At 50.8% G+C, this 25,743-nt stretch overlaps 1 protein-coding gene across 3 annotated transcripts in view; it reads left to right on the forward strand.

Annotated features, from left to right (window-relative positions):
- The window catches only part of ADCY8 (adenylate cyclase 8), a 221,026-nt gene extending 206,622 nt beyond the window's left edge, over positions 1-14,404 (forward strand). For all 3 annotated transcript variants that reach the window (XM_047783235.1, XM_047783236.1, XM_047783237.1), the window contains 4 exons: positions 2,984-3,130; positions 7,900-7,992; positions 10,826-10,940; positions 13,829-14,404. In XM_047783235.1, coding sequence (XP_047639191.1) covers positions 2,984-3,130; positions 7,900-7,992; positions 10,826-10,940; positions 13,829-14,316 — 843 coding nt within the window. In that variant the 3' untranslated portion in view covers positions 14,317-14,404. The remainder of the gene's footprint in view (positions 1-2,983; positions 3,131-7,899; positions 7,993-10,825; positions 10,941-13,828) is intronic.
- The last annotated feature ends 11,339 nt before the right edge of the window (positions 14,405-25,743 follow it).

Below are 25,743 nucleotides of genomic sequence, written 5' to 3' on the forward strand. Positions count from 1 at the left end.
AGTTCTACAGGTTGGCTGATGCAGGTTCTCTGACCCATAAAGCCGACAGTCAGGCTCCTCCTGTGATTCAAGGCCAAGGTGAACGGCCCAGCCTTAGAAAGCCAGGGACCACTGCTCTGCTCCTTGACTGCAATCCGTGCCCCCTCCCAACCCAGCCCAATCCAGCTAGTCACCAGGCATCTCTTTTGAACAAGGACCAGAGAAAGCATCTTTTCAGATTCATCCACACTTAAAGCTCAAGTTGACTGACCATGAATGTGAATCGGGGACACCATCTTTCTCAGACCAAGGGCAGGAGAGGCAGAGAAGGTGAGCCAAGCGTGCTGAGGGGGACGCCCCTGAGCATCTTTAACTCTGGCTCTTCTGCTACCAGCTGCTTGATCCCAGCACCTTCACTCCCTCGGTCTCATTTTCCTTCTCTGTAAAGTGGCTGAAGTGCTCACGCCCACATCACAGGATTATTGCAAGGATTAAATCACTGATTATGTATGAAAGCACTCTCTAAGCTTTAATGTTTCCTACACAAGCTAGGGAGTCATTAACTCAACATTTTTGAGTACCTCGCACCAGACCCTATTATTGCAGGCATCCCAAATCTACAAATCGGAGGGTTTGAATGCACAGAGATAAATGGCATGGCATCTCGGGTAAAGGAAGAGATGGTTATTAAGGCAGTAGTGCCGGCAGCAAGGGCTCTGGCATGGAGTTACCCAGGTGCCGCCTCAGCCCGAGTCAGCCCCCTGCCCCATCATCGAGTCCGGGAAGGTCTGTGGATGACCTGGTCCCTAGGTGGATAGTGAAGGCAGAAAACAAGAGTTAGCCTGGTTAGGGAGGCTGACGGCAGGGGAAAAGGACATATCCCGAGAGACAGTAGAAATGAAAGCATTGAAGTGGGAAACAGGAGAGCGTGTGTCTCTTCGTTTAGCTTCTTCCAGAAGCATCCCTTGAGACAAGGATTCAAGTGCAAGTAATCTGCCTGGAGATGGTCCCAGGGAACCACCACCCCACCCCACCCCCCGCCGCCCCCCAGGAGGATGAGGAGGAAGGTAACTCATTCCCAAGGCATCATCAGACTAGTCACCTCTGGGGGGCCACTGGCGCCGAATCGCACCGGGGAATTCAGGGAAATGGTATAGGAAGCATACCTCAAAGTCATCTGGCCCAAGAGGTGACGTTCCCAGGTCTCTGCCCACTCCCCTCAGTCCCAGGTTGAGGGCAGCTCCAGAGGGCCCATTAATCTCCTGGCAATTTCAGCCCACAGCTCACTTGGGCAGAGTGCCCTCTAGTGGCCAGAGAAAAACTCCATGCCAAGAATCCCGAGGGCTGGCTGGTGGCTGAGGCTTGGCAGAGAGCATGCAGGCTGGGCACCCACAGCATCTGCTCCAGTTGGTAACAGAAGCACAAAGGCGCTGGTGTTTCTAGGACACAAGATCCAACACAGGGAATTGCAAGTAATGAAGCCAAAGAGATAGGCGGAGGCGAGGGCAGGAATATGTGAATGTGTGTTGTGCTCATGTGTTTCAGCTTTGTCCTGGGGGAGCGGGAGGGCTTTGAACATGGGAGATGCATGGCCAATATTGTATCTTGAAATATCACTCTGGCTGCCATATGGAGCATGGCTTTGGGTGGGACAAGACTGGAGTCAGGAAGCCCAGGAGGATGCCTTCGTATTAGTGGTCAAGGAGGAACACAGGAAGGGCCTGATAAAAAGTAGTGGTGGGAGGGTTAGGGAGAAAATCTAGGAGACAAAAAAATCCTGGCAACATACTCAATCTGGATATGATGGGGAAGAAAGAGTCAAGGATGACTTGACTCTAAGGGTCTCTAACTCTGATGACTTGTCAGTGCTGGTGTCACCAGCTACGTCAGGGAATGAACAGACAGGCTTAGGTGGAGAGGAAATGCATTCCAATACCTTCGTGATTCGGGGAATGTAAGCGCAACCCAGGATGAGACACAGAAGCTCAAAGTCCAAGGAGAACTGACTCAGAAATGGGATTTTAGAGACACACGTATGAAGATCGGTGAAAGGCTGAGTGAACGAGACGGCCCGGGGAAGGGGGTCAAAGACAGAACCAGACCAACATTTAAGGGAGTAGATACGCAAAAAATAAATCCTCCAAGGGGCAAGCGTAAGGAAAACAGATGTGTACCCTAAAGCATGGGAGTCAGGGGACTTAGGACCGTGGGCGAGATCACCCACCAATCATGTCTGGGAAGGCAGGACCAGGGATGTGTGCAGTGATTTGCCCATCGCGGCCAGCAGTCTGACCTGCTCCATGCTCATTTCCTTTCAGCCTGAGATGCGCATGGGCTTTGAGAGGGTGGGAACAGGCAAGGGAGAAAACCAATTTAAGACGCTGAGATGCAGATAAGGAGAGATGGGCTGGTAGTCACAGGTGTCTGCAGGACCGAGGGCACCTGGCACTTTTTCTTCTAGGAGATGCTTAGAGGAAGGGGAGGAGAAAGAAAGAAGATGAGCCCTGTCAGAGGATGTGGCTGAAGACATTAGAGGGGGTAGAAAGATCAGGAAGAAGCACCGCTCTTCATCAGGAGAAGGGAAAGTGCATTTTGTCTGGGGTTGAAGCAGCAGAGATGCCCACAGAATGAACTAGACGGTTGTATGAGGATAACGTGAGAGTAGTGTAAGAGACAAGATCATGTGCTGAGTGGAATCGAGTGGACAGGGAAGCTAAGGAGCGTGGGCAGGGTTTGGACTAGCCACCAAGGCGGACAGAAAAGGAAGCTGACAAGGACAACTGATGGGCAGGCAGAACTCTGGCCTGGGCAAGGGCTGGGGACCATGCCTTTTCCGTGGTTCCAATCCACACGGTTGTGAGGCTAAGGTGTTGATGAGATCGCGTCCGAGCCTGGGGTTCTCTGTCCTGTCGGTGGGTTCCAGTGCATGGCTGCAGGGAGCATCACTGTGGAACCTCACCTCTGATGACTGTTTCTGGCTCCTTCTGTGTGTCTCTCTGTCCAGGAGCTGTATTCTCAATCCTATGATGCCGTTGGGGTGATGTTTGCCTCCATCCCAGGGTTTGCAGACTTTTACTCCCAGACTGAAATGAATAACCAAGGAGTGGAATGCCTGCGCCTGCTCAATGAGATCATCGCCGACTTCGATGAGGTAAACAGAAGCCTCAGAAATTTGCAATCATGGAGAAGCATCATTGTTGTCATAGCATTGGACTGTTTGTTGGTGGTAAGCCATTTCTGCCCTTGCAGAATTCCAGACTGCGTGTCAAACACAAACGTGCATCACCTAATTTAATTACAACATTCATCACGCAAGAGAAACACAGCTGCTTCTTCTGGAGGATCAGGATGTGAGGCTCAGAGAGGCTAGGAACTTAACCCAGTGGCACACAAATGGCAAGTGGCAAAGCCAGGACTTGATTGGAGGCCAGTGCTACAGTGGCCCTGGCATCACAGAGACTGGCCAGGGCCGGGGACATTTCTCCATCTGCCCAAATTGCCAAAGATAGACCCATCCCTGAGCATCTGGTCAGACATCTCAACAAAATAGAAATATACCCCATATGGTACTGTCTTCTTTCAGGTTCCAGGACTGGAAAAAGCACTTGATTTGCGTTAATAGACTTGGCAGGTGTGGGTCATTTTTGCCTCATCCTTTAGCTTCAAGTAGGACACCAGTGTCCGTCCAAATGAGATGGGAGGTTAGGATTTGAGAAGATCTTAGGGAAGAGGCCAGACCGAAGTGTGGCTTCAGCTCAAGTCTAACCTCCTCAGCCTGATCCCCCAGGGAGCTCAGGAGGGTACGTGGTACCACAGAGTGGCCCACATCGGCGAGACAAGGGGGCTGGGCTTCTATACACCTGTACTGGTCCGCCAGCGGCCATGGGCTGTCCCCATGCGGAAGTGAAATCCCCCAGCATGGCCAGCAAGGGGATCCCCAGGGCTAATCTCAAAAACTGGGTCCAGCAACACATTGTCAGCAGGCAGCCCTCGTGGCGCTGTGGAGGAGGACGCTGTGAAGGGTGCTGGTACCAACAGCATCCACGACATCATCCTAAACAGAGTTCTCTCCCTTAACCCCCGCGTCCCATCTAGGATTCTTTCTTCTTAACAGTTCTAAGATCTGGGGAGTTCCCGTCGTGGTGCAGCAGAAACGAATGTAACTAGGAACCATGATGTTGCAGGTTCGATCCCTGGTCTCGCTCAGTGGGTCAAGGATCTGGTGTTGCCGTGAGCTGTGTTGTTGGTCACCAATGTGGCTTAGATCCCACATTGCTGTGGCTGTGGTGTGGGCTGGTGGCTACAGCTCCGATTAGACCCCTAGCCTGGGAACCTCCATATGCCACAGGTGCAGCCCTACAAAGCCAAAAAAAATAAATAAATGGTTCTCAGATCTGCCCTTTTCTCACCATCAAGGCCGCCCTTGTCTCACTTTGGGCCACATTATTTCTCTTCTGGAGAACTACAGCCATCTCCTTACTGTTTGCCTCCTGCATCTGACCATCCACCATCAAAAGCAGGAGCAACCACCAAAAGCAGGAGTATTTCGTCACATCCCTTTGAAACCTGAAACCCATTGGTGGCTCCCCCTTGCTGACTCCTCAGACGGCCACCTGAGGATTTGCACTTACTGTCCCTGTGCCCTCCCTGGCCTTACGTCTCACCACACACCACCTGGCCCACCAGCCAGCACCATCTCACTACTTAGATGCCATTACAAGCCCACCTGGCTAGGTCACATTCTGCGCTTTCTGCTTAGAAGTTATGCTGGCTTCTCCATTCGCCATCCTCCCTCCCTCAACTCCACGGCCAGCAGAAAACCCCAGACTCATTTAACAGTCAGTTCAAACATCGTCCCCACTTGGGAAGCCTCTTCTAATGCCCCCTCTAACCACATAAATATTGTCACCCTTTTGTTTTCTCTTTTTAGGGCCACAACCGTGGCATATGGAGGTTCCCAGGCTAGGGGTTAAATCAGAGCTACAGCTGCCGGCTACACCACAGCCACAGCAACACGGAGTCTGAGCCACCTCTGCAAACTACAGCTCAGCTCACAGCAACGCCAGATCCTTAACCCACTGAGCGAGGTCAGGGATCGAACCTTTGTCCTCATAGATACTAGTCAGATTGGTTTCCGCAGAGCCGTGATGGGCGCTCCAAATGCAAAAAAAAAAAAATTTTTTTTTAATAGAGAGAGTGTCTCGATTCTGTCCTGACTGAGCTACAGCAGATACCCTCTAGCAATGATGCTGCTCTGGTTGCTGAGGTCACTGTCACCGGAACCTCAGAGTGGACAGAATTGGTTCCTGGCCCAGAGGAAGGCTCATCAGTGCACACAGTACGGGCTCCAGGACAGGGCTGGCAACAAGCCAAAGGCAGGGCTCCTCGCCCCCTGCCCCAGCCTCGTCGGAGGCCGAAGGGTCCTCCTGTCACTTCTCAGTGCCCCATGTGGCCTAGAGAATTAGTAGAGGGGCTGATTAGGACCCCCATTACGCCTCCGGATGCTGCTAGCTGTATAGCGGGTGAATTTGCCGCATGGATATTAAGTGAAATAATGACTCCTCTTGCTGTCTCCTAATCAGCTTCAGAAGAGGAGGCAGCTTTGCCGGGACCTGAAGTTGGCACTCAGCCAAGCAGTTCCAAAGAGAAGAGAGGGAGGGCCCCCCTACCTGCAGGAATCTGGGAAAATGCTGCTCTACGGAGGCAGGGGGAGGGAGGTGGGCAGCCGAAGGCACGCCGGAGTCTCTGAACTAAAACATCAACAGCCAAAGGGCTGCTAAGAGCCCAAACCTGCTAGTGGTGTCTGAGGACAAATGTCAGGCAGGAGACTAGGCTGGGGACCTGCAGACTGCTACAGCCACTTTCAGCCCTGGGTGCAGTTTGCAGGATCTCGGGACAGTGGTTTCGCTTTAGCTCAAGAAACAAAAACAATGAACAAAGGCTGCCTCGACTGCAAATCCAAACTACATGCACGCACACACATGCACACGCACATGCACACGTGTGTGTACATACCCCGAAGCAAATCACAAATGCATAGGCCTGTGTTTTCCGTGTTTCCCAGAAGAAGTTCTCTCCAGCTAGAATTTTCCAGATTTTCTTAGTTGCTAAGTTTCGAGAGGATGCCTGTAGCAAGATGTGTATGGGAAACCCACCCCATCCTCTTGGTCTCATCCACGAGCCCTGGAGGACATCACAGTCTTAAAGGGAGGCCGAGAGGTGGAGAACCGGAAGTTACGTCTGAATGCCCGCCAACATCAGGAGATAAGAAGCTAGAACTTAGACTTAGGAGCCAGAGAGGTTTCAGTTTTGAACTAATTCCACCACTCAAGGCTGACTTCATGGGTTTGTGACCTGTGCAGAGGAGGTGGTGAGACAGAGTCAGAGTCTGAATATCTTTGATGATGAAGCAAAGGACCTCAGCAGATTCGATGTGGGTTATGAGGTTTCTTTTTTTCTTTTTTTTTTTTGTCTTTCTTTTCTAGGGCCACTCCCTCAGCATATGGAGGTTACCAGGCTAGGGGCTGAATCAGAGCTATAGCCACCAGCCTACACCACAGCCACAGCAACGCAGGATCCAAGACACATCTGCAACCTACACCACAGCTCACCGCAACACCGGATCCTTAACCCACTGAGCGGGGCCAGGGATCAAACCCATAACTTCATGGTTCCTAGTCAGATTCGTTAATCACTGAGCCACTATGGGAACTCCGGTTATGAGGTTTCTATCCAGAACAACTAGAAGAATGGAGACGCCATTAATCAAGACGGCTGGTGGGTAGAGACAACCAAAGGCATAGCTTTGGGGATGGCAGGTTGGAGATTCCTCTTAGCCATTGTGTCTGAAGGTCAAGGAACGACACATATATTTGGGGTCTTCAGCAAAGAGCTGGTGTTGAAGGCCATAAGACATGCTGAGTTCTGATGGAAAAGATCAGAGGTTCAAGGCCTAAGGCCTGGGGTCACCTACACTGTGAGGTCAGGAAGATAAGGAGGAACTAGCCAAGGAGACTTACCAAGAGGGACTGGTGAAGCGGAAATAAAACCTTGAGTGGGCAGAAACCAAGTGGGAGGAGGTTTCAGGTGAACTGGATACAGTCAGCTGGTCAAATGCTGCCCATGGGCCAAGCAGGCTGAGGACTGGCCAGTGGACAGGCAGTGAATGGGGGGTTAGGTCATAGGTGACCTGGACAAGAGCAGTCTCAGTGGCATGGGGCCCAGAGGGTAGCTGGGCTGCAGTGAGTTTAGAAAAGAATGGGAAAGAGGAAATTGGAGGCCGTGAATAGAGACGAGACCCTTTGAGAATCTGATAGCAACAGGAAGAAGACGTGGAAAGAACCACGTTTTCCGGAAACGCTTGTGTCAGATGGAAACTGTAACAGCAGACCTCGTCTTAATTCTTTGGCCCTACTGCGCGTCCTCCCCCACCTCCTGCGTCATTCCCGCTCGCCCCTCCATCTGGATGCTTCCCCAAACCTCTTCCATGTCTTCACCTCCCGACACACACGCTCATACACCCACCGCTAGATCACTCTTCACTCTTCAGAATTGAAGTCGGAAATCACTTACTCCAGGAAGGCTTCCCAGATCCTCCAGATTTTGTCAATATCATCCATTCTCCTCACCTCTACTACCTGTAGGTTCCCAGCATAATACTTACTGAGCTTGAGCTATAGGGCACATTTTGGTATGATTATTTCACATCTGGCTCTTGGCTCCGTGATGGCTGGGACCTCGTGTGTCTTGTTCACCAGGCATTGAAGACACTCACTAAATAGCTGCTGAATTAGGAGTTTGGGGTTAATATATGCACCCTACTATGCGTAAAACAGACAACAGGGAGTCCACACAGGGGAGCCCCGGGCTGCTGGGAGCACCAAGGCCAAGACTGACCCTGTTGCCGGGAATCTGTTTCAGCTGCTCGGGGAAGACCGGTTTCAAGACATTGAGAAGATCAAGACCATTGGCAGCACCTACATGGCCGTGTCGGGCCTGTCACCGGAGAAGCAGGTAAAGAATGCTTTGGACTCAACCACGAACCATGGGAGGGGCCTCCCTCTGGTCGTGCTGCTGAACCTGGGGTCATGGGGAGGAACATGGGGGCTGGTAGGGAGAAAATCTGAGGAAGTGGACATTCTGGGTGACAGACACGTGCTCCCGAGGTAAGTAGGGTCTACTGGGTGAAACGATGCTTCTTTATGATTAAGAAACCTCTAGGCTTGGAGTTCCCATTCCACCTGGCGGGAACGAATCTGACTAGTATCCACAAGGATGCGGGTTCAATCCCTGGCCTCACTCAGTGGGTTAAGGATCTGGAGTTGCCATGAGCTGTGGTGTAGGTCGCAGATGTGGCTCGGATCCCACATTGCTGTGGCTGTGGTGTAGGCCAGCAGTTGTAGCTCCGATTTGACCCCTAACCTGGGAACCTCCATATGCCGCAGGTGCAGCCCCCTAAAAAAATGAAAGAGAAAAAGAAACCTCTAGGCTTGATTCTGACTCTCACTGTTCACCTGATGAACAAAATCAGGACCAAGAAGTACCCTGATTATGATTTAGTTAAAGGTGTTACTAAATTTCTGATACCAGCCTGTTTTCTTATTCTCACTTTTATTTTCTCTTCTGAAATGTAATAATAGTAACAGTTGGGCTTTTTGGAGATTTGACTGTGTGCCAGGCACTTGGGTTAAGTGGGAAACCTAATTTATACCTTCTAGGGTTAGTGGATGAACTACCTGAGATAAAGTCATGCTCCCCACACAAAGCTTAGCACCTAGTAGGTCCTCAGTAAGTGCTATTATGGTTGTAAGTTACCAGGGAGAGGACTCCTCATTCCTTCCTTTCGATTTCTTTTTTTTTTTTTTTTTTGCTTTTAGAGCTGCACCCGCAGCACATGGAAGTTCCCAGGCTCATGGTTAAATCGGAGCTACAGTTGCCAGCCTACACCACAGCCAGAGCCATAACAATGCAGGATCTGAGCTGCGTCTGTGACCTACACCATAGCTCACAGCAACGCCCCATCCCCGACCCACCAAGCAAGGCCAGGGAGCGAACCCGCATCCTCATGGATGCTAGTGGGATTCTTTTTGCCGCAACACAACGGGAACTCCTGACTTTTTAAAATGGAGTTCCCGTCGTGGCGCAGTGGTTAACGAATCCGACTAGGAACCATGAGGTTGCGGGTTCCGTCCCTGCCCTTGCTCAGTGGGTTAACAATCCGGCGTTGCCATGAGCTGTGGTGTAGGTTGCAGACACGGCTCGGATCCCGTGTTGCTGTGGCTCTGGCGTAGGCTGGCGGCTGCAGCTCCAATTCGACCCCTAGCCTGGGAACCTCCATATGCCGCTGGAGCAGCCCAAGAAAAGGCAAAAAGACAAAAAAAAATAATATACAGTTGATTTACAATGTTGTGCCAACTTCTGCTGCACAGCAAAGTGACTCAGTCATACACATACATACATTCCTTTTCTTACATTTTCTTCCATCATGGTCTATCCCAAGAGACTGGATATAATTCCTGTGCTGAACGGTAGGACTTCCTTGCTTATCTTTCTTGTTTTTCTTTGCTCTCTTTCCAACTGAAAACCTAGAACAATGCCAAGACTATCTGAGAAGGAAGTCATTAGGTGCACGTGGACACCACCCGACAGCAGGGCTCCACAAACCCAGCCCTCCCTCTGTGCGTGTACCTAAAGCTTTATCAGAACACAGCCACACACATTCATTTCTCTCTTGTCTCTGGCTCCTTCCTGGCTAAAACGGCAGAGGCGAGAAGTCATGACGAAGATCACACGGCCCTCGAAGCCGAGAACCCTTGCTCTCGGGCCCGTTCCTGAAACTGTCCGCCACTCTCAGCCTCGTTCAATGCCTGTGAGGTGGACAAGGGCACAGTTACAGGTCCCCAGCATGCAGATGAGGAAACTGACGGTCAGAGAGCAAATATCTACTCGGAACCTCCCTTAGAGCGGGTACATCGGGGAAACAGACACCGTTCCTAGATTGGAAACGTCACACATACAAACGTAGGAGCACGTACACACACACACACACACACACACACAGCATCAGCCTGCACAGACAAGGGTAGGTGGGGGGATGGACAATGAGAGTCACACAGGATTTCCTGTTGTGGCTCAGTGATAACGCACCCAATTAGTATCCATGAGGATGCGGGTTCCATCCCTGGCCTCGCTCAGTGGGTTAAGGATCTGGCGTTGCTGTGAGTTGTGTAGGTTGCAGATGCGGCTCGATTCCCGTGTTGCTGTGGCTATGGTGTAGGCCAGTGACTACAGCTCGGATTTGACCCCTAGCCTGGGAACCTCCATATGCTGCAGGTGCAGCCCTAAAAAACAGAAAGAAAGGAGTTCCTGTCGTGGTGCAGTGGTTAACGAATCCGACTAGGAACCATGAGGTTGCGGGTTCCGTCCCTGCCCTTGCTCAGTGGGTTAACGATCCGGCGTTGCCGTGAGCTGTGGTGTAGGTTGCAGACACAGCTCGGATCCTGCGTTGCTGTGGCTCTGGCGTAGGCCAGTGGCTACAGCTCGGATTCGACCCCTAGCCTGGGAACCTCCATATGCCGCGGGAGCGGCCCAAGAAATAGCAAAAAGACAAAAAAAAAAACAGAAAGAAAAAAGAACATGAGAGTCACACATGCTACACTCTTTTGAGCAAATCTCCTGGCATTTGTGCTTCCTATGTTTCTGACACAGGTGACATGAGGGTACAGGGGCTCCCACACCTGGTTATTTCCTTTGGAGGGATGTGGGGGGGGGGACGTAGACCAGGCCCCCGCTGCAGGAGTGTTCCCGTCCGCCCCACTGACGGGACGACGCTGTCACACTGTTCCAGCAATGTGAGGATAAGTGGGAGCACCTGTGCGCCCTGGCCGACTTCTCCCTCGCCCTGACCGAGAGCATACAGGAGATCAACAAGCATTCCTTCAACAATTTTGAGCTCCGGATCGGTGAGTAGCAGCTGGAAGCGTGGCACATTTGGGTCCCACAGAGCTGGCTGGCCCAGCTCCATCGCCCCCCCCCCCCCAACCTTGCCCTGGGCATCACGCCACGGGAGCTCCTTCCCGCAAAATGCAGCAGGCTTCAGGTGACTTGGCCAAGGTCAGGGTCAGCTCAGTCCCATCTGGGCTTCCTCTCTCTCAAGATCCTAGAAGCAGGGGAAGGATCTGGGCCTGTGGACAGAAATACAAAGCAACTGCTAGACCACAGCTACTTCTGTTCCATCTTTTCTGGAATCCCTCCCACACAAGGCCCTGATTAAGCAATCATTTCCATCCATCTTCTGTGTCACTGGATGCTTTAGGTCAATGTCTTGTTCCCTGCTTCTTCTGGAAAACGCCGTGAGTCAAAGGCAGGGTCCTGTTCCCGAGGATGTCAGATGCTGGTTTGAGCCGGGGACAGGCAGATAGCTTTATAGCCCCTCACTCGGCCACATGGCTCACCATCCTCTTGAGTTTAGGGACATCCTTGTGCAAAACGATAACACAGCAGTCACAGCGATGTGGTACCAGCCATTTACAATTTCTATAACTTGCTCATTTCTTCAGCATCTCCACTGAGCTGGAGGGGCCTCCTGAAGCATCGGCCGAAAGCCTCTGTCCACATTCACATTTTGCAGATGGGTAAACTCAGGCCCAGAGAAGGGGAGTAACTAGCCTAAGATCACACAGCCAAATGGTCATCCTGGCAGCCGCTCCAGGATTTCCTGCCTGAGACCAGTGACATTCCAGTGGCCAGCACGCACCTAAAACAAATGTTGCTGCAGGCTTCATGTTTTGGTATCTCTGGCTGGTGTGCCATTTTACTTTCCTGTTTCTCTCTTAGCAGCTTTCAGGTATAAAAGGTCAAGAAATACCAATACCTGACCCATCAGATCTAAGGACGAAGAGGCCATGCACCTTTGTTCCCTGGAATAAAGAAGGGATGCTTTCTGTTTTGGCCTATGGATAGAATGTCCCGGGCTTGTTTCCACATCTTCCATCGACCCTACATGTCCTTTATGGAATCATTGAATGCGTGATTGAACCAGGGATAAAAAGCAGAACTAGACTCCTCAGCAAAGGCTACACACTTTTAGGAGTTGTTGCTGGGATTAAGGCCAAGCCCTGGTGTGACACTTTATATTGCCAGCATAGTTTGGAGTTTGGACAATTATGTTCCCAACAAGATTGGGCATCTTGGTTTGTGTTTGGGGTCTGCTGTAACCAGCGCCGTGCCTTGGGGCGAGTCATTTAAAGCCCCTGAGCGTCAGTTTCCTCGTGGGTAAACTGGGCATTAGATTATTTCCACCCCTGCCAGCCTCAGAGTAGCAAGAGATGCAAATGGGATAATGGCTGTGAAAGGGCTTTGTAGATTTAAGGGCAACATGCATCCTTGTGATTTCATACATTCTGCAAGGTCTGTTTCTCATATTTCAGTTATGCCGTGTGTGTGTGTGTGTGTGTGTGTGTGTGTGTGTGTTGTGCTTCCCTTTGCCTAGAAGGATCTAGCCCAGAGTGTGTGTGTGTGTGTGTGCGTGTGCGTGTGCGTGTGTTGTGCTTCCCTTTGCCTAGAATGATCTAGTCTAGATATCTGCACGGCTTGTGCTGTTTCTTTTTTCAGATCTCTGCTCAGGAAGACCTTTCCTAAAACCACCCGACTCCAAAATGCGCCCTCTCCCTTATTTCTCTATCCCATTAACCTCACTGGTTTTTCTTTATCACTTTCCTGATCCCCTGATACTCTATTACATTTGCTGTTATTTCCTGTCTCTTTCCAGGAGAAGGTAAAGCTCCATAAGGGCCGGGGCTCTGCCTCCTTCCTTTCCTGGCGTAGTCCCAGTGCCTGGAACGGTGTGCCTGCTTTACAGCAGGTGTCTAGTCAGTGTTCAATGAATGAGAAATCCTGGATCTATTCAAAGGAGATATACAGACCCACAAACCTGTCATTCTTAGAAGAGAAATCTTTATTTTTTATAAAGGACAAGGCATTGAAACTATCTTAAAAAGCACTTGCCAAATAACCTATGGGATTGGGAGGAAATGACAGTCCAGGCAGAGAGAAAGGCAGGGACAAAGGCACAGAGGCGGGAAGTGCCCGCATGTCAGGGGAACTCGAGCAGTTCAGGATGTAGTGGCAAAGGTGAGGGCGAGGATGGACATGAAGGAGGCTGGCAAGTTAGGCAAGAGCCAGATCTGAGATTGTGGTTCTGAGACACACTGGCTTTACCCCACAGGCAATAGGAGCTGCAGCGGGTGTTTAAGCAGGTGGTAACTTGAAGAGAAGTACATCAGAAAGTCCTCCGGCTCCAGCAGCAGCTTGGAGGATGGTCCACAGGAGGACAGAAGGAGAGGCAGTGAGGCCTGTCAGGGGGGCTGTTGCCACAGACCAAGGAAATGACGCTGAGGACCTGCCCTCAGCATCTGCCCAAGCTCGCAGGGCACCATGACAGCAGAGGCAGAAGGAGATCCCAGCATCCTGACTCCTGGTCCAGGGCCCTGTTATCCCACAGGCCGAGATGAGTGAGCATCTGTGTGAGAGCAGTCGTTATGTTCTCTGGAGCACTCACTGGCTGTCAGGGAACAGACCAGTGGCTTTCCCTCTAATATCTCGTCTCACCCTCCTTTAATTAATTCCACTTGACAGATGGGAAAAGCGAGGTCTAAGTCTGTTAAGGAACTGGTCCAGGTCAGACATCTAATAAGGGATGTGTCTGGATCTGGACTCTGCCATTTATCCACAGAGATCACACCCCTCATTTAAGGACCACTATCCCGGGGGGAGGGGGGCGGAGGGAGACGACCGCCCCCTCCATGACGACCCTCTTCTCTCATCTCTTGCTCCTTCACTTCACCCACAGGCATCAGCCACGGCTCGGTGGTAGCTGGCGTCATTGGCGCTAAGAAACCACAGTACGACATCTGGGGCAAAACCGTGAACCTGGCAAGTCGAATGGACAGCACGGGGGTCAGCGGCAGGATCCAGGTCCCGGAGGAGACCTATCTCATCCTGAAGGACCAGGGCTTCGCCTTTGACTACCGAGGGGAGATCTACGTGAAGGGTATCAGTGAGCAGGAAGGCAAAATCAAAACGTACTTTCTCCTGGGCAGAGTCCAACCCAACCCTTTCATCCTGCCCCCGAGGAGACTGCCCGGGCAGTACTCCTTGGCCGCCGTGGTCCTGGGCCTCGTCCAGTCCCTCAACAGGCAAAGGCAGAAGCAGTTACTGAACGAGAACAGCAACCCGGGCATCATCAAGGGCCATTACAACCGGCGGACTTTGCTGACACCCAGCGGGCCGGAGCCGGGAGCCCAGGCCGAAGGCCCCGACAAGTCCGAGTTGCCATAAGAGCATTTTCTTTGTGTTTCTTTTTTTGTATTTCTTTTATATATAAAATAAATATGCTAATAAAAAGGTTTAATTTTTTTTAGAACAAGCATGGTTTTTGTTGGTCTTTGGATGTGCCGGAGATCAAAGATGCGATTTGAGTTTCTCTTCTGTCGCAGACATGTATTGATTTATCTCTTCTGTACAAGGCCTATGGGGAAGCAAAGATAAGACCCAGTCCTTGACCTTGCAGGGCTCACAATTAAGTGCAAAAGAGGGACCTGTAAACAGAGACGACACAGTGGGATCATCAGTAGGAAGTGCTGTTTATTGAACGCTTGACAGGTGCCTGGCCCAATGCCAATGACCTCACATATCCTCACAGTACTTTGTCCTTTCACTCCCAGGGTGTATGGAGGCCCTACAGTGTGCCTGTGCTTCCCCAGGCTCCAGAGAAATCCTAGCAAAAGTCTTGCCCTCGCAGAGCTAACATTCTTGGTGGGGGTAATGGAACTATTCCTCTCAGCCAAAACATAAATGCTCTGCTTCCAGAAAGAGGTAGAAGTAATGGGGAAAAAAAATAGGTAGGACAGTCATGATAAAGAATGAGAGGTCAAGGATACTGGTTGAACTGGAGCTACCAGGGAAGGCGTCTTTGAGGACAGGATGCTAAAGATCAGCCCTAAATGATGAGAAAGGGGCACAACCTATAGAACCTGGGAGGAAAGGGACCCAAGCAGAAAGAACAGCAAGTGCAAAATCCCTGGGGTTTATTGATTGGCACCGTTAGAAAGTCCGCAGGTGGGTAAGCTGGTTTAGGCAGGTGCAATGTTCTCTGGGAAGACTGCGTCCTTAGCTCTTCTCTGACGACCACGAAGACTCCCGGGAAAGTTTCTTACAGATGAAAAAGCTCAGGAAATTAAAGGAATTGCCCAAGATCACATATTTAGTTGTAGAAATATGGTCAGAACCATACTGGTCAGAGTTCCTATCAGTGGCTCAGCAGTAATGACTCCAACTAGTATCCATGAGGATGTGGGTTCAATCCCTGGCCTTGCCCAGTGGGTTGAGGATCTGGCGTTGCCATGAGTTGTGGTGTAGGTCACAGACGTGGCTCGAATCTGGTGTTGCTGTGGCTGTGACGTAGGCCGGCAGCTACAGCTCTGATTTGACCCCTAGCCTGGGAACTTCCCTATGCTGCAGGTGTGGCCCTTAAAAAAAAAAAGAGAGAGCCCCAAAAAGAAAAAGAATCATACTGGTCAGTAAAAGTTGACGGCTATAACAGGTAACTCCTACTCTGAGTGGCTAAAACAAAATAAGAGATTTAGCTCTTATTTCAGGCTTGTCCTATTGGACATGTGGCAGGGGCTTTCCAGGCAAGGATTTCAGCACTTAACCTTCTAGGACTCGGAGTCCTCTGCTTGATCTTCTCCAACCCCCAGCAGAAGAGAGAGGGAAAGGAAGGGGGACCATTCAGAGGGTCTTGGGCACCAGGCCCGGGAGTCACACACCTTATTGCTCTGTCATCAACCAGAACGCAGTCACGGGTCCCGCCTCACTGCAGGGAAGTTAGGGAGTGGATTTTCTTCCTGTGCTCGTTACTAAGAGGAAAATGAAATGTAATCAGAAGCACTGTCTCTTCCATAAGACCTACATCAGCCTAAGCCCAAAACCCAAGTTTGCAAATGCTAAGCTCTTCTAGTAAGTTCTGTGTTGGAGGGACGGACCCTTTAAGTCATGGACGAACCTGAAGTCCCAAGCATTTATCTAAATTCTTGAGTCTTAACAACAGTTCATTTAAGAGAAGCTTATGGTGTCTGTCTTTCTCTTTCTGACTTACTCCACTTAGTATGAGAGTCTCTAGTTCCATTCGTGTTGCTGCAAATGGCACTATTTTGTTCTTTTTTATGGCTGAGCAGCATTCCATTGTATGTATGTACCACATCTTCCTAATCCTTTCATCCATCCAAACTCACCTTTTTCCCTCTGACCTTTCAGGTTTGGTCCGAGAAATGTCAAGTATAAACTCTGGCAGAGGGAACAGTGCCCCAACGTGGTGAAATGCAATGAGAAATACCGAAGAGGAGCTGGCTTGGCCCACAGATGTTTAACTCAGTAGAGAGGCTTTCTCAACAGCTCTGTGTTCTTGTATTCTTTTTGTTGTTGCCATTGTCATTGTTTTAGGGCTGCACCTGCGGCTTATGGAAGTTCCCAGGCTGGGGGTCGAATCAGAGCTGCAGCTGCCAGCCTACACCACAGCCACAGCAATGTCAGATCTGAGCGGCATCTGCAAACTACACCACAGCTCATGGCAACACCAGATCGTTAACCCACTGATCAGGGCCGGGGATTGAACCTGTATCGTCATGGATACTAGTTGGGTTCTTAACCTGCGGAGCCACAACAAGAACTCCAGACACAGTGATTTTATCAACCTAGTAGATATCTGCAAATTTTCCTTGCCTTGACATCATTTTACTTGTCTATATTTGCAAAATTTTCTTTACTGGGCAGGTGTTGCTTTAAGAATGAAAAATGAGGGAGTTCCCATCACGGCTCAGTGGTTAACAAATCTGACTAGGAACCATGAGGTTGCCGGTTCAATCCCTGGTCTTGCTCAGTGGGTTAAGGATCTGGCGTTGCCATGAGCTGTGATGTAGGTTGCAGACGCGGCTCAGATCCCGAGTTGCTGTGGCTCTGGCGTAGGCCGGTGGCTACAGCTCTGATTAGACCCCTAGCCTGGGAACCTCCATATGCCACAGGAGCGGCCCTAGAAAAGGCAAAAAGACAAAAAAAAAGAATGAAAAATGATTAATGAGGAAAAACTCCAGTATGGGGGTCTACTTCAAGGGCTGCTAGTGGTTTCACTGGACCCTTGGAGACTCCCCCCTGAGGCGGAGGGTCTGGACCAGTCCCGGCTTGGAGGCGGCCATCTTGCAGAAGGGAACCAGCAAGACCAGGGCAGGCATGAGCCCCACCCTCCGCGGGCAGAATTTTCCCAGGGCCACAATAACCACTGCTGCCCCAACTTCAGGGTTGTCCTTTGGATGCAGGAAAAGAAGGGGTGTTGAAAACTTATCTCCTTCCATGGCATTTTTATTCCAGACCCTCAGGCTGCTCTGACACTCTGGCCCCAAGGCCAACCAGCATTGCCAAGTGAGAATGTTGCTCTCAGATTAGCTGTGGACTCTGCACAACTGAACCCAGTATTTTATTGATGAGTTACCAGGGGGCAGCATGCCCTGCAGAATGACGCCCTGTGCCTCTCTGAATTAGTAATTGCGTGTCAGCCACCACCCTGTCCCACTCCCAGGAAGATAAAATCGCCATTCTTTGAGCAAGCATCCTGACCATTCCGAGTGACCCTGTGCATCTGCCTCAACTTTGATAAGACAGACGTCGTGACTCAAACGCAATCTGTTTCTGTTTGGAAATAATAATTTTGAACATGGTCTTTTTGTAATCCACTAAGCCCCTATCCTGACATGACCATAAAGATAATGGCAACTAACATTTTCAGAGTACTTTACAGTTTGCAGAGTCCATTTCCAAATAGGACTGCAATTGATCTTCATAAAAACTCTCAGGAAGAGATACACTTTCCCAATTTTCTAGGAAACCAAAACTCATAAAAATTAATAAAAATCCTATCTAAAAAATTGAGTGTTACAGCCAGATACGGGATGGATGGCTAACAGGGACCTACTGTACAGCACAGGCAAATCTACTCACTGCTCTGTGGTGACCTAGCTGGAAAAGTGATCTGAAAGGGAACAGATATATGTGCATGTATAACTGACTCACTTCGCTGCACACCCGAAGCTAACACTACACTGTAAGTCAACTATACGCCAACAATTTGTTTTAATTTTAAAAATAAAAATAAGTAAAAAGTGGGTGTTAAAGCTAAAAAGAGCTGGCTTAAAGAAAAGATGTGGTCCAAAGTCTTGATTTTACAGATAAAAAACTAAAGCCAAAGAGGGGGAAACCTTTGGCCAAGATTCACCAACCAGCGGTTGAATGAAAGCTGGGATGCTGAGTAGCTGGTCTCCTGGCTCTTGTGCTTCTGACTCCCTACAGCAGCTCTGACCTCTTTCCCTTTGCTGGCTGTAAATAAGACCGCCCTGTAGCCAGGAGGTCACAGAGGTCCCCCTGAGCTGGAATGAGATTGGCTCAAACCCCCAGTGATCAACCAATCAGGGGTCCTTTTGAGCAACAGTTAACTGTCCTGCAAAAGGACCATACTAACCCCAACAAAGACACTATCGAAGTTGCCCAAGTTATCAGCCTTTGAGACACCCTCCCTTGGACACCAGTCTCTGAGGGGAGTGCCCTCTCCTGGGGGCTACAGGAAGGTTTCTGACCAGGCATGGCCAGGGAGACCCGGATGGGACGGTCCACAGAAAATGCAACGAGCTGGGACTCGTCTTCCCTGACCCTCATCAAGTCCCTGCTGAGATAAGTGTCGTCTTGGTTCAAAACAATATACCTCATTTTGTTCAGACGACCGGTACGGCATTGATAAATTATTTTCACTAATGCACAGATGGGGAGACACAGGAACTGGGCAGATACTGAGATTTGAAACAAATCCTCAGCATCCAGGCCACTAAGAAACTAGCTCACACTACCACATCCTCCAGCCCTTGGCTGAACCCCCAGCACTAAGGGTTTTCCCCTGAGTGAGACGGGCGACCTCTGAAGGGCTTGGGGCAGAGAAACCACATTCTCAGATGTAGTTTTGCAGTAATGTCGTCATCTTGTGATACAGCAATAGGAGACAAGGGTGGAAGCAGAGAGATGAGTGGGGAAGCTGGTGCCCATGGGGGTAGCAAGATGAAGTTAGACTCATGATATGCCTGGCTCTGAGCCCACCGTATTTGATGGTGGAATAGATGCAAGATATGGAAGAGAAGAGGCCAGGAGGATCCCAGGTTTTAAAGCCTGAGGATCAGGAAGGGTGTTGAGATACAGACGATTCTAGGAGGTGCAAGATGGGGGAAGATCCCACGTGTGCTTTGGAGACAAGGTAGAGCTGAGATGCCTATGGCACACCTGGGTGTGTACGTTGGAAGCAGGGGAAAGATGCATTTGTAAGGCTGGCCCTTTCTGGAGTATCTGACCCAGCCCAGCGCTCTCTTCTTCATGGAATACTCACCTCATTCACTCCTTGTAGCTGCTTCCTGGCTGGGCAAGCCCACTGCTTAGGGCAGTTTTCTGAATCCTCCCTCCTAAGCTACCGTCGCCCACCGCACAGTCCATCATACTTCTTCCCACGGTAGAAACCACCGCCTCTGCTGTTGATTCCAAATGGTAAGCCCAGACCTCTCTTCTGAACTTGGAAATCAAATATCCACCAAGGCAAACGCCACCTGGTGTCCCAGGAGCTTCAGGTCCGACCCCCGGCAAAGAGGCTCCTCTTCTCTTCCTCGTCTTTGCCACGGTGAGAGCAACTCAAATTCTCACTTGCCCCAGGCACATCTAGCTGGTTCTCCCACCACCCCTCCACCTTCTCCTTCTTCCTCCTGATTCTCTCTTATCACCACAACCACACACACACACACACACACACACACACACACACACACACACACACTATACAGTTATCCCTGATTCGGATCCTGCAGCGAATGGGCTGGTTTCTCCTTCCATAACATCTCTCTGACTTGAAGCCCCATGCACGGACTCCAACAAGACCATGTCGTCCACTGGTTAAGTGTGTGGGCTTTGGAGCCGGGTGAACTGGATTGCAAAGCTATCAACACCCATGTTGCCAGAGCAGAATTTATGCCTGCTACTGCCACCTAGTGGTCACAAATTTTCCCGTGCATAAACTCACAATCTCTCCACCCCGCTGCACCTTGGAAAATTATAGCCCAGAACTCCATGGGGAAGGGGGTTCGAGGATGCATTTCCTGGCTTCTCTGTGGTGCAGAGGAGACCTCAGAAGAGAGTGAGTGGAACCAGGTTGATAATTGATACCAGTGTTTCCCACCCCAGCTCACCTACTGAACACTGTGGCTTGGCACCCTGCCTCTCCTACACCCCCAGAGTAGGCTCTCACACTTCACCACACTTTATAATAAACTACTGATTATCTGTGACTTCCCCATGTGCTAATGACAGATGAGATCAGAATTCACATTAATGGTTTAAAATGCAATGTTTTGAGCCCCCTTGTTTAAATAGAAGGGATCTGAACCTCCTATTGCTATCAGCTAACTTCAGGGCCGCTAGCATCCAAGCCTCATATAATAATAGAGTCCATGGAGGAAGAGAAGGCAGAACCCAGATAATCAGCTGATGGCACCTCAAGCTTTCCCATCAGATGTGAACTCCTTGAGATCAGGAAGACATTTCATTCTTGCTTCTAACTCCATGGCTGATGGCATGGTGAGCCATAGGAGGTCTTCAAATCATGTCTTGAATGAAGGAAGGAAGGAACAAAACTATAAACGAACACAGGAAGGAAGATAAATGAGCAGGACCCAGGCCTGCCTGCTCAGAGGATCCAGCCCATCCAGACCTGGCCCCTGGCCCCCCTTTATCCACCTCTTTATTCATTCCCCCTGGACCTCTGGAAGAGAATGGAGAAGGGGCAGTGTGTCCACGCCATCCACTACAGTCTTGCGGTGGCCCAGATGGCAAATGGACCCAAAAAGTCTCCCGGGAGGGCATCCTGGACCAAGGATGGGAGGGTAGAGACAACCCCAGCCCACCCTGGGCTTAGCATCCTCAGTGGGTGTCACCCTTCAGAACCCAGAGCCACCACCCCTTTAGCTAAAACCTTGGATTTCCAAACGGCCCCGTGGCTGTTACCCTTTGCTTTGCTCAAGCTGTTGATTTTCTCTGTTGCCTAAAGATCCCAGAGCACCATTTAGCTCAGCCTCCGTCCCGATTCCAGTCTTCGCTGGCTCATTAGATCTACTCTTGGCTTGCATCATTTTCATTTATTTTCTCTGTTTGTTGCTGTGAGGGCAGGGCAGACAGGCTGCGGAGAGCAGCATGGGGGCTTCTTGGCACACCTCCAAGCCTGCAGAGGAAATGCCACTAGCCTCAAATCCAGTGCAGGGAGGGAGGCCGGAATTTGCCACCCAAGTCTAAGCTCCTGGAGGGGAGGGGGCGGGGGAGCAGCAGGAAGCAGGAAAGCCTGGGGCAGGGCCCTTGCTTTTTGAGAGCATTTACAGCAGAATCCAGGCCTGCAGAAGGCTGGGCGCTGGCGAGCACTTCTTCCCAGCCCAGAACAAGCGGGCAGAAAGCGAGCAGACAGCAGCAGAAGGCTATTTCAAGTACGCGTGTAACTACCAATTACGGGGAGTGCAGGGATCTCGATGAAAATGCCTGCAAGACAAGATGATTTGAATCCTCTTTGGAAGCCCTTTGCAGATAAGAGGGTGGAGGCGGGGTTAAGAGACACAGTGAAAGAAACCAAGAGACGAGAGAGATTGAGCAGAAGTGTTTATCTCCTCAGGTCACCTGCACTCACAGGCGTAGAGTCCCAAGTTCAAAGGCTGCCTCCACCTCTTCTAAGCGGCAATGCCCGGGACAGTTATTTCATCTCTCCGAGCCTGGATTCGCCACAAAGGGACTAGCCATCCCTCCCTCATGAGGCTAGTGGGTCAATGTGACCCTGGGTAGAAAGCCACCATGAACCATGCCCAGCCTGCTTAGCGCTGAGCGGGGATGGGAGCAGGCTTGTTCAGAGATGTTTCCCTTGAAGGTGGGTGGGCAGGGGCCCCTCTGGCTCCCAGCACCAGAAACAGCCCTGAACTGAACGAGAAAGGTAGGCTGTGCCAGACCTGACCTTCACCACGTGTGCTTCAGCGTCTCCTTGCCCAACTCAGCCCCCAGTGTGCTTTGGTCACCTCAGTAGCAGGCACCATGCAAGAAACCAGGGACAGGGTCATGAGCCTGGGCCATGACCCTTCCCTCATGGAGCTGGCAGACCCCTGGGGAGCGGAACAATAGACAAACCCCCGAATAACTGTGTGATCCACGCATTGCAGGAAAAGGTCTAGGATGTCGCAAGCAAGAGGGACAGCTACGCAGCAGGGACCATCTGCTCCATGAGCATCCGTTCCTGTCTGAGTGCCCAGCTGTAGGCCAGGCCCAGCTCCACCTCCAGAATCACCACCGACACGGTCCTAAACATCCTGGTGAGTGGAGAACCACCGACAGACAAAAGCAGCTTGCAAAAGAGAGACAGAGGCGTTCCCGTCGTGGTACAGTGGAAGCGAATCCGACTAGGAACCATGAGGTTGAGGGTTCGATCCCTGGCCTCCCTCAGTGGGTTAAGGATCTGACGTTGCCGTGAGCCGTGGTGTAGGTCGCAGCCTCGGCTCAGATCTGACGTTGCTATGGCTGTGGTGTAGGCCAGCAGCTGTAGCTCCAATTGGACCCCCTAGCCTGGGAACCTCCATATGCCGCGGGTGTGGCCCTAAAAGGACAAAAGACAAAAAAAAAGAGAGAGACATAAAATTACTTCTGAGGGCTGTAAGTGCTCTGAAGGAGTGTGGGGTCACCCCTGAGGAGGAAGCGTTTGAGCTGAAATCTGAAGGAGCCAGCCATAATCCTGACACTGGCCATGGTTCTAGCTTTCTCTGTCCCAATGTTGACTCGCCTCCAAACTCTGGACTTTAATAGACAAGACAAAGTGACAGGATGGGGTAGACTCCTAGTCAACTGTCGAAGCGACAGGTGATGATACTTTAGATTGTCCCAATCTGGGCATCTAACCCACACCCAACTCCGACTCCTCATCCCCACCCCCAATGCCTCGTGGTACCACTGAAGACTCAAGATCTGGTCCAAGATCTTTCTTTGTGAGAGTTTTCACAGTCAGAAAGCATCCCTCAAATGAGCAGCAGTGGGCCACTCCAAAGAGGACAGGTAATTAGGATTTGCCTGGCCCACAGGTCATGGAAGCTCAGGAAGCAGTGAGAACCCCCCATTTCCTAACAGAGGGAGACGGGGTGTCTGGAAGTGTGTAGGACCCCGGAGAACCCCAACAGCCTTGCCTTTGGGAACCTGCTTTCCTTTGCTGCCATCTTGTGGTCACATTTGGGAAAAACATCTCAAAGTGTGGGGCACTGCAGTCGCTCAAAAAGTTGACTCCAGCGTCACCAGGCACTGTGCTGGGCACCAGTGCTGGACACTGAGCAGTGGCCAAAGCAGGCAAGAGACTCTGCCCGTACCGAGCTTCCAGTCTAGCTGGCTGCCTCAGATGCAGCTGCATAAAGGCTGTATCGCTCCCCTAGGAGTGACAGCAGATGACAAGATTAGAGGTAAAATATTTGCCCAGACCACAGGGCTTAAGAGGAAAAGTAGGATCTGGACTGAAAACGCCTTTGCATAGCAGCCTCCTGCCCTCCCATCCTCTGTCAGAGGGACAAGAGTTTGGCTCTGAGTCCAGGCACCAGATGACAAATCTGTTTTTTGTTGTTTTGGTTTTTTGTCTTTTTAGGGCCGCACCCGGGGCATGTGGAGACTCCCAGGCTAGAGGTTGAAATAGAGTTGTAGCTGCTGGCCTACACCACAGCCACAGCAACACAGATCCAAGCCATATACACCATAGCTCACAGCAACCCTGGATCCTTAACCCACTGAGTGAGGCCAGAGATCGAACACGCCTCCTCATAAATACTAGTCACATTCATTTCCACTGAGCCACAATGGGAACTCTGCAGATGACAAATGTTAAGAGAGCAGCGTGTGCTGAAAGGAGAGAGACTGGGCCCAGACTGAGAACCCTGAGTTTGAGTTTCGGCCCTCCCACTGTCTGCTGTGTGACCTTCAGTAAAACCTAAGCATCTCTGATCATCTGCAAAATGGGAATTTCAAGTTGTACATTCCCAAGTCTATCTATAGGTTGCTCATTCCACTGTCAGTATTTTCTAACACCTCCCTGGGTGGGCATCGTGCTGGCCATGAAGCTGGTTGCCTTCGCTCCCTCCAGTCCCCCTTCCCAGCTGGCACAGCCTCGGGCCTCCTGATGCTCTAAAGCTCTCTCTCCCCTGCTCTTTAAGGCCACTGGCCGCCTGGGCTCCTCCAGGTTCTCCCAGTCTGGCTGCCTCCTCCTGTTCCCATGCCCCTGTCCTTCAGTCAGCCCCCTGTTCAGTCGGCGTAATGACTCCTAACCTTGCCCCCCACCACACCCAGCGCCCAGGCAGCAACGCTGATAGAGCATCACCCACAAACCACACTGGTCGGGACTCCCGACCTCCAAACTCCCCAGGTCCTCCTATTACCACTAACTCTGTCTGGCTATGTCCTCCTTTCTCCATCCCAATGGCCACCATCCCCTTAAGCCTATGACAGCTATTTCATTCCTCGCCCAGATTCGCCTCTGGAGGGAGGTCTCCCTGCCTCACTGCTGGCTCTCTGCAGGCCGACTCTGTCCTCAACCCCTAGCAGCTGCAAAGTCCTGCTGCACATCCTGCCTGGTCACGGCCTGTAGACTCCTCATTGCACAGGCACTGCTGGGAAATTCAATGCCACCGCAGTTGTCTAAGTTGTCCCCTGCCTACCACCCCACTCTCGGGCTCTGTGTGCGTGTGTGTGTGTGTGTGTGTGTGCTTTTGCTTTAACCATCAATTAGCAGCCAGTATACAGTTTATTCCATAGCATCAACCAATTCATGTCTTGTCTATTAAAGTCCAGAGTTCGGAGTAGAGTCAACATGTGACAGAGAAAGCTAGAACCACGGCCAGTGTTTACTTTTGAGGGTTTGGTGTCCATCAAAGTTACTGTGGAGCAAACATCAGAGGGCCCACCAATGAGGTGGGAATGAACTGCCCTGAGCGTCGGCTTGAAGGTCTTCAGGCCAAGAATGTTGACTTTGCACTTCTCTCAACTTTAGTTTATGGGTCAGTGCTTGGAAAGCCCCCGGACAGCCTGTGTTTCTTTATGGATCCTTGGAGCTGCGCCAGTACAGCCAAGAGTCATCCATTCATTCATTCATTCATTTAACAAATAGCTATTGACTCAGTGCTAAGTTTTAAGAATACAGAGGGGGCTAAAAATTCACACAGCCCTTACCCTCCCCAACCTAAACATTAGCAGAAAGGGCAGGTAATTAAAATAAAATGGATTTAGTGCCACCATAAGAGAAGAGCAAGATGCAAAGCTATTTTCGGAGTTCCTCTCATGGCTCGGCTGTTAATGAATCCAACTAGGAACCATGAGGTTGCGGGTTCGATTCCTGGCCTTGCTCAGTGGGTTAAGGATCTGGCATTGCTGTGAGCGGTGGTGTAGGTCACAGATGTGGCTCAGATCTGGCGTTGCTGTGGCTCTGGTGTAGGCTGGCAGCTACAGCTCCAATTAGATCCCTAGCCTGGGAATTTCCATATGCCATGGGTATAGCCCTAGAAAAGACAGAGAGACCAAAAAAAAAAAAAAAAAAAAAGATCCAAAGCTATTTTCAGAAGGAAAGGAGGGAGGGAGGGAGGG

The sequence above is a fragment of the Phacochoerus africanus genome, chromosome 6 (genome assembly GCF_016906955.1).
Source record: "Phacochoerus africanus isolate WHEZ1 chromosome 6, ROS_Pafr_v1, whole genome shotgun sequence".
NCBI classification, from domain to species: Eukaryota; Metazoa; Chordata; class Mammalia; order Artiodactyla; family Suidae; genus Phacochoerus; species Phacochoerus africanus.